Here is a 9578-nt window from a genome sequence, read left to right on the forward strand (position 1 = left end):
CCTCTGCCTCAGAGCAGATAGACCTCAGTCTGTTCTTCAGTGAGCTCTCCAGGCCACACTGTCTCGGTTTCTGTCCGTGCTGCTATAAACTGCAGCGTCCTGGGTTGTGCGCCCCTCCGCAGCGCTCCCAGTCCTGCCTCCAGGCCGGGGCATGTCTCTGCCCTTTGTGCTTCTAAAACTGACAGCCGCTCCCATTTGGCGCGCTCGCGACTCCGCAGCTCGGGGTTTCCACCCCGGGGGGTTGCAGTTCACCGGCGTGACCCCGGCGCACCGGGTTTCCATCTCAGAGGCTGCAGTTCTCATGCGCGCGACCGCTGGTCCGGGTTTCTGTCCAGGGGGCTGCGGTTCGTGTGGGCGCGACCCCGCCGCACTGGTTTTCCACCCCAGGGGCTGCCCTAAAGTCCTTTCCCGACGCTACCGGTCTGCGAGTCTGTGCCCATCCCCAGCGCGCGAGGCTGTCACTCACCCTCAGTGTAGGATCCCCACGTCCAGGCACCCTTCCGCTGCCGTTTATCCTCCGATATCTGCCCGCAGAATCACGGCTCTCCGCTTTGTACCAACCGCCTGCGATATTCTGTTTGTAGAGATCCAGATCTTCTTACATCGCAGGCTGGTTTCATGGGTGCTCAGAGTGGTCTGGTAGATATCCAGGTCAATTCCAGGAACCAGTTGAAATAGGGTCCCCTACTCATCCACCATCTTTCCCCCCTCCCCTTTAGAAATCTTTAAGAAGTACCATGGCCCATTCAAACTATTCTGTCATATAGAATTTTCTTATGAATATATAAAATCATTAAAATTCCTTGTCTTAAGTATTTGTTACGCATCTTACTCTTTTTCTGCGGAGTATTTTATTTTGGCCTAATTTCTGATTAGCAAGATTAGCACAACGAACTTCCAGATACCCTTTATCCAGATCCCCCATATGTTAACATTTTACTATCTTTGCTTTCTCCCTCTGTATGTGTGTGTATCTATTTCTTTTTCTGAACTGTTTAAGTTATAGACTTGTAAAAACAGGACATTTTCTTAAATAACCACTGAATAGTTATCAAAATCAGGAAATTAACAATGATTGAACACCAGTACCAAATCTATAAATCTTAATAAGATTTTGCCAATTATTCTGATGATGCCCTTTATTGAAAAAGAAAATCTAAGATCATAAATTGCATTCAGTTGTTATATCTCTTTAGTCGCAATCTGGATTTTTTTCTTTGTTTTATGTCACTGTAATAAAGCCCCTAATTTGGGTTAGTCAATGATTAGATTCAGGTTATGCACTGGCAGAAACACCATGGAAGTAATGTTGAGTTCTTATAGTAGCATATCAAGAGGCTGGTATGGTTAGTTAGTCCCATTACTGGCTTTGTTAACTTTGATCCATTTCATTATGTTGGTCTTGGCAGAATTTCTGCACTGTAAAGATACTACTTTACCCTTTATCCTCTTATTCCTCAAATTTTCATCTGTTACTATTGACATCCACTGATGATTCATGCCTAAATCAATTATTATTACGATGGTAGATAATAGTGATATTTAAATTCCATCATTTTGTCTACATATATTCATTGGCTTTCTACTATATGGAAGAACTTTTCCTTTATTATATCAGTGTGGATTCATAGATTCTTAATATTATTTAATAGCTTATAATCCTTTTCCGAAATTATTTATTCGTATGCTCATATTATGCTAGATTTGGCCAATCAAGGCTCCTTCATGCTGTCTCTTATGTCCTCATTCTTTGAGGTCTTCTGCCCCCTTAGTAATAGGTGACATTCAACAAATCATAACTAGGATATAGACACACTAACTTTTCATTCAGGTAGTGTTTCAGATACCAGTAAAGAAACAAATCCATTATTTTACTGCCTATTCATTTGTGGTATCAGAGAAAAAATTTCTGGTAGTCACAGCTCTCTTGTTGACAACTGGTAGTTTGGTTCCTACTGAGAAAGGTTCTTCACATTTCAAAAATTGGTTAAGATATGTATGTTGATAAAAATTTTCTTGTCTACAGAACTTGGAAATAAAAGAGAAATAAAACTCCTTTTCTATAGTTAAGTACTGAAAAAAATTGCTTTGAACTTAATTGGGTAAAGAACATAGCAATATTATTTATTTCTTCCTTAGACCCTTTTATAAATGGGTGAATTTTGAAATTTGGTTATTTTTATAATGTTTTTAATTGTTTTTTCTTTCTTTTAATCCACCTTTGTTTTATTAATGGTAAGGCAATGTCTGATCTAATGGCTTTCCACTCAGGCTGTGCACCATAGTTGGCTTATGGAGGTTTTAAAAACAGACATGCCTAGGCCTCAACCCTTGGATATTTTAATTTAATAGGTCCTGATTGTGGCCAAGGCATCTATGTTTTTTAAAAGCTCCCAGGTGATTCTGATGTGTAGACTGGCTTGAGATTGGTTGTTCTAATTTTGTATTTTGTATGATTGAAATGGGTAAGGGGAAGCATTTGAAAAGTGACTACTGCTTATCAGAAAAATAAGAACCAAAAAATTACATCTTCATATTTTACTACTTTTAAGAGTTTTATTACATTTAAAAGTGGTTATCATTCATTGTAGAAAATCTTACCAGCAATGAAGTATCACTACAGACTATTTATTAGAACATGGAAATAACTTATACCAAATAATTCTTAAAGCCTAAGTCAGTATGCTTTTTTAAATCTTACCAGTTGTGATCATTTGGTTGGCAAGTAGAAAATTAAGTACCTTTAATAAATTTGTAAAAACAGATCAATAGTACTATTTCTATACATTGTTTATAGAAATTATTAAAAAAATTGCCAAAAAATTACTAAAAAAGGAATTGCTTACAGAAATTACTGGGGGAAAAAAATTGCCAAAGACCTAAAATACAGATGTATATTCAGTGCCATGCAGTAGAATGAGGATATCTGGACTCCCATCCCTACACTGCTGTTACTTTTGTGACCATGAACAAATCACTTAACCTCCTAGGGCCTTAGTTCCTAAAGAGGGGGTAAAGGGGACCTATTATGGGACTTATTATTAAGAATTGCATATTAAATTTAATGTAAATAAAGGAGAAATGAAATAAATACTGTCGATCCTTGACTATGGGTTTTAACTCTTAAGCTCAAAAATTTAAAAAGTTTTGACTATTTGGACATCATGAAATAATAAACATCTTCAGTAAGAACCATGCCACCTCCATATAACTTACTAGAATTTCCCAAGACCATGTGTCCCATATACTTCCAGAAAATAGGAGAAGGCAATTCAAGCTATCTTATTTCTGTTTCACCGTAATCATCAAGTTAGGAATTATGGAGAGAGGGTGTAATGATTCCACCCTTAAATTTCAGTTGCAAACTGAAAACTCTTCTGTTTTTTCAGATGATAGAAAATTAATGGCAGCCTGAGATAGAAGGGGTGAGATGAATGCAAATGAGTTGCTGCTTACCTTTAAGATGTAATTCTAATACAATTTTAAGTCAGCAACATGTGTGATGTCACTATTATTTCAACATCAGTGCTAAAGCAGGGTTTTTTTTGGTTTTTGTTTTGTTTTTCCTTAAGGTATATAATGAACAGATTCGTGACCTCTTAGTAAATTCAGGGCCACTTGCTGTTCGGGAAGATGCCCAAAAAGGGGTAGTCGTTCAGGGATTGACTTTACATCAGGTATGTTTATAAATTTCTTTTTCCTTATTGTAATAATAAGTGTGGTTTAGCCATTTATTTATTTTCTGTTGTGTTCAAGAAAGAAGAAAAATAATGAAGGGCAGAATTAAAATAATCAGAATATATCTTCAGTATTATTGTTTTCCTTTGAAATAATTGAATGAGCTTTTCTTTTTGTAGTTGTTTTTGGGCAAGAGGGTTGGGGGTTTTTTTTGTTTGTTTTTTAGAGAGAGCAAGAGCTCAAGGGGAGGGACAGAGGGAGAAAGAGAATCTTAAGCAGGCTCTACACCCAGCATGGAGCCCAACATGGGGTTCAGTCTCACAACCCTGAGATTATGACCTGAGCCAAAATCAAGAGTCCAATGCTTAACTGACTGAGCCACCCAGTCACTCTAAATGAGCTTTTCTTTTAAAAATCTTGCAAATTTAAACTCTGTATTCTGCTTAATACATTTATATTTTATCTCCTCCAATAGATAAGATCTTATCTTTTATTTCTCATATAACAGCAAAGAATAGTTGACCCTTGAACAACATGGGTTTGAGATGAACAGGTCCTCTTATATGCGGATTTTTTTAATAAATACAGTACACTATACAGTGGCTAACTGAACATAATAAAATAAAATAAATACAGTACAGTACTGCAAGTGTATTTTCTCTTTCTTATGATTCTCTTCATAACATTTCCTTTTCTCTAGCTTCATTTATTGTAAGAATATAGTATATAATATATGTAATATACAAAATCTGTATTAACTGTTCATATAATCAGTAAGGTTTGAAGTCAACAGTAGGTTATTAGCAAAACTTTTGGGAAGTCATAAGTTACATGTGGATTCTCAGTTGCCTGGAGGGGAGAGGTGTGTCAGTGCCCTGAACCCCCGCATTGTTCAAAGGTAAACTGTATATCTTTTGCTTAGTACTATGTAGGAAATATTTAATGGGATACAATTTATAGAATGCATTTTTACCTTTTATTTTATCTTTAAAAGTCTTTTTTCTTGTTAAAAGTTTATTAAAAATGTTAAAGATAGATGGCTATTTGTATGTTTTTCTTCCACTTAAAACTTCTCTAGCCCAAATCCTCAGAGGAGATTTTACAGTTATTGGATAGTGGAAACAAAAACAGGACACAGCATCCCACTGATATGAATGCCACATCTTCTCGTTCTCATGCTGTTTTCCAGGTAACAGGCCATTAGACTATTGTTCTTAAAATTTAATTTAAAATAAACAAAGCCAAATTCATGTGGGGTAATTTTCATATATGCAAAGAAAATCCCTTCAGCTGTCTGCTCCTTCCTCAGCATTTCCTTTATTTTGGAGCTTTGAAAAGATTTTATCAAGAATAATCAGAATTGAGATGATGTAAATCAGAAGTATAAATTTTTACTGTGTGAAGATACAGGATAGTAAGGTGGTAGCGTTAAAGGATTCTTTTCCTTGTGTTTTTTAGTTAGTGAAAATATTTAATCTTTCCTAAGGATAATCTTATATTCAGAGCAAACCTTCTCTCATTAGGTATAGATTTACAGAAGCAAAAAATGGGGAGATTCTGATTCACTTTTTTAAAGATTTCATCATAGGGGCCTTGCAAATACTTGCATTCCTTAAGGACATTGATTGCATTGATACAGTTCTTTTTAGGAATACAATTCTAGAAAGAGGTAAAGCATATGTTAGTAGCTATTATTTTTTGTAGTTTCTAGTCCTGTTAAAATCCAAATTACTTTATAGCTTCATTCTGGATTATGCTAGTGTAACCCAATTTACAGTAAGAAATTGATAGAGTTGAAAGAATTCATATCTGAGGCAGTCAAGTCATTCAGAAAGTCGCCAGCTCATAAAATTTTATTAATCCTTTATGTTCTTTCCACTAACCCTTCATTTATCAGTAGTCATAAGAGAAATGTTTATCTATGACACTGAAATTTCCCCAAAATGTCTTTAGACCCTGCCCTATATGAATATTAACAAAGATCTTTATAATGGAATAATAGCTAATCTTACCAATCTACTTAATTTATTTCAGTTAAACTACGAATTCAATAAATTATGCTTTACTCTAATGGACTGAACATGACATATATATTTTACTATTTTTTTATGGGATATTTTCTTAATTATAATTACAACAGTTTTGGGAATTAGAATACTCTTATACTTCAGTTTGGGTCAACATTAAAATTCAGCTTTCCTTGAGGAACAATTCCTGGAGACATGCACATTCTGACCACTGCCTTTGGTTTTTGGTTAGGAACATTATTTCTAGAGTACCTGTGCCCCAACCACAACCTCTGATAATTCTATGATCTGGCACAGGGGTTACCAGAACACAAATGGCAGTTGTTTTGAGCTTCTATCAGATCAGGAGTTATTTGCCCTCTGGTACATATATAGGAAATCTTTTCATTTTCGAGTTTTTTTCAACTTCCATAATTATTTCTGGTGTTCTTGGATATCAGCCAATCAGATTATTATACTTTGTTCAGTTTGTTTTTAAAATGAAAATAATTTTGATTTCATGTTCTTTTAAAAATAAAGGGCATGTTTCCTTTTTAATTTTGTTAAATCTTATCCTCATTTTTCCTATTCTCCTGTAATTTCAAAAAGATTTATTTGCGACAACAAGACAAAACAGCAAGTATCAGTCAAAACGTACGAATTGCCAAGATGTCACTCATTGACCTGGCAGGGTCTGAGAGAGCCAGTACTACCAGTGCTAAAGGAACCCGGTTTATTGAAGGCACAAATATTAATCGATCACTCTTAGCTCTTGGGAATGTTATCAATGCCTTAGCAGATACAAAGGTAGGTACTTTATGTTTCTTTATTTTAAGTATTTTGAAATATTGAAATATGTGTAATTCCTAGGAAGTTACTACTTAAAATAATTTTGTTTTGAAGATCTGTTATATACCAAATTTCAAGAATATATCAGTAATATTTGATAGAGCAAAGACTGTAGAAAGTCTATGATATCAAATAAAGCTGTGTTTGGTTTGGTTTGGCTTAGTTTTAATTTCCAGTTTTATAATCAGAATTTGTTGAAAGAAATGTATTGAATATCATATTGATAGTTAATATTCTATGGTACTTTCTCATCACTTATTTTAAACCTGATTAATAAAATGACCATTTAGTGATCACTACACAACAAGCATAATTGAATTGGGATAAATACAAAAACTACATTTTAGGAAAACAAATTCTGTTCTGATTAGTATTTTATATACTATAAAATTGGGTTAAATATTAAGAGTTAATTTTTCTTCAGATGAGGGGCTTAAGATATAAAATATAATTAAATCACCTAATAGTATAATGTTTATTAGTTGCTTTTAGGCCATTTAAAAATATTTTACATCTACTATATGCCAGAGTGCTTACTAGAACACAGCATATTTGACAACTTCTGTATTGGTAAAACTGACTTCCTTTTTTTTTTTTTTTTAATTAAAATGTGATCATTAATTTAAGTTGAAGCCAGGTTCAAGCTTTAAGAAATTTCTGTATTTAGGAAAATACAAGTCAACGAGTGCTAGGAAATGTTGTATTTTGAATTAGTAAGAGTATATTAAAATGATTTGGGAAGTCTTTTTTAAAAAAAACAAATTCCTGAAATCATGTAAAAGCAAAGATGTCCTCTATTTTCTAAGTTAAAATCTCAAACATGTAAGCAGACAGTATGATATAGAGACTGGTTTTCTAAACTTAAGCCATTTATAGCATTTTTTCCATACCAACTTAATTTTTTTTTTAATTTTTTTATTGTTACGTTAATCACCATACATTACATCATTAGTTTTAGATGTAGTGTTCCATGATTCATTGTTTGTGCATAACACCCAGTGCTCCATGCAGAACGTGCCCTCTTTAATACCCATCACCAGGCTAACCCATCCTCCCACCCCCCTCCCCTCTAGAACCCTCAGTTATACCAACTTAATTTTTAATAATTGACTTCTATTGAGTCATTTATGAGTCCGTGTTTAATGCATGTCTTGTACATATAAAATCATTTCAAGTTAACACCAGCAGCGCGCATTCCACGCTATTTGGGAAACACTGCTATGGTGGAAAGCACAGTACTACTGGGAGCTGGGACACCTAGGGCCTATTTCTAGCTCTGAGTTATCAGCCATGTTAACTGAAGCAAGTCATTTCACTTTTTGTTTAGCATCCGTTTTTCTCTTCTGTAATGTGAAAGATTTACATTGTATAACATAAGGTTGCTTTCAGCTTAACATTATAATGTTCTGTTTTTAGGGAAGTTGTGCTTTTTGGAAAATTTGTTTTTTACTTTAAAATCAGAACTGTATCTTTTAAGTAAAGGAAAACCTAGAAATATAAGTTCTCTTAGAGCTGTGTTATCCTTTCAGACAAAGTCTCTGTAAGATTATAGTTTTAATTTACTTTGTATCCATGTTAGCTAATTATTTAATGAGAGAAATAGCTCTCTGCCATGCAGGATTCTTATTATTCCTATAGTAGATTTGAATAGGTCATACATTGCTTTTGTATTTTAATTTCTTTTTAAATAATGGAGATTTTTTTTATATGAACATTTTGTTTCTGATAAAGAAAAGTTAATATGGAAAGATTTTGTTAACTATACCCCACACTCAGTTTTCCCAGTTGTTAACATCTCACATTTATTTGGTATACTTACCACAACTGATGAACCAATATTGATGTTTTTTTATTAACTAAAGTTTATATTTATTTAGATGGGAATATAATCTTTAAGTAGGATATTTGTTTTATATATTCACTCAGTAGTTCCATAAGATTCATTATCATAATTTCGATCACCAATTATATCGTAAGTCTGGGCAAAGTTGGGCAGTGCTTAAATTCTTAGAGTGAAGTGATAGCAGATTTGAATTTAAATGTAGAAAATGACATAAGAATTCTTTTTTTTTGTTCTTTCAGAGAAAGAATCCGCATATTCCTTACAGAAATAGTAAGCTCACTCGCTTGTTAAAGGATTCTCTTGGAGGAAACTGTCAAACTATAATGATAGCTGCTGTTAGTCCTTCCTCTGTGTTCTACGATGACACATATAACACTCTTAAGTATGCTAACCGTGCAAAGGACATTAAGTCTTCTGTAAGTGTGTTTAGTCTGCCTTTGTTGTAAGGGCATTGGATGTATACTATTTTTATAACTTTAAAAAATGTTAATTAGAGTTGTATTTTTACTAAGGAATTAGCAAACAGGGTTAGAAATGTCTTTATTAGCTTGGTTAATTGAGCATTAACTTGGACAATTAAACCATTAAGCATCTTGATTACATATGTAATAGATATTATTATTTAGTCTTTTGGGAACTAGGTTGCTTTAGTGCCTTTCTTCCTAACCTTTTTCATATCATGGCACATGATATTTTGATGGCACACTGGAATAATTGGTCAGAGCTTTAGCATATTTGTTACAGCCAAGGATAATGTTATCTGCTTTAACTTAGCACCACCCCTTTCTACCTGAAAACCTTGGACATGTTAGGTAATCTCTCCAAGCCTCAGTCATTTCATCTGTAAAATAGATATATCTGCCTCAGTTTATAAAGTAAATAGGCCTTTTAAAATAATTCATAATATTGATGTAACCAATCTCTATATAGCTCTAACGATATAATAACGATTGGTTAGGTCAGTATTTTTGCCAGTAATTTGGGGTGACTAAAAAAATATAAGTCAACCGTGATGTATTTTTAAAATCGCAGGATCTCAGGGTCAGAAAAAACCAAGAGTTTAAGTGGTATAATGGCTTCTGCTGTTTACCCCTCTGCTACTCCCACTGTATGAAGATGAGCAGGTTATTGTCTTTTTTTTTTTTTTTTTTATGTTAGTCACCATACAGTACATCATTAGTTTTTGATGAAGCGTTCCATGA

General features: G+C 33.9%; 1 protein-coding gene and 1 long non-coding RNA gene across 2 annotated transcripts in view; one reads left to right on the forward strand and one right to left on the reverse strand.

The window, feature by feature from the left end:
• The window catches only part of LOC145716168 (uncharacterized), a 453113-nt gene that overhangs the window by 230329 nt on the left and 213206 nt on the right, over window positions 1–9578 (reverse strand). The gene's annotated exons all lie outside the window — the stretch shown is intronic.
• The window catches only part of KIF18A (kinesin family member 18A), an 85055-nt gene that overhangs the window by 11757 nt on the left and 63720 nt on the right, over window positions 1–9578 (forward strand). Inside the window, exons 4-7 of the mRNA XM_006730525.3 lie at window positions 3573–3677; window positions 4757–4867; window positions 6294–6491; window positions 8616–8792. Coding sequence (XP_006730588.1) covers window positions 3573–3677; window positions 4757–4867; window positions 6294–6491; window positions 8616–8792 — 591 coding nt within the window. The remainder of the gene's footprint in view (window positions 1–3572; window positions 3678–4756; window positions 4868–6293; window positions 6492–8615; window positions 8793–9578) is intronic.

This window comes from Leptonychotes weddellii, chromosome 11, assembly GCF_054177405.1.
Source record: "Leptonychotes weddellii isolate Sample4059 chromosome 11, ASM5417740v2, whole genome shotgun sequence".
NCBI lineage: Eukaryota > Metazoa > Chordata > Mammalia > Carnivora > Phocidae > Leptonychotes > Leptonychotes weddellii.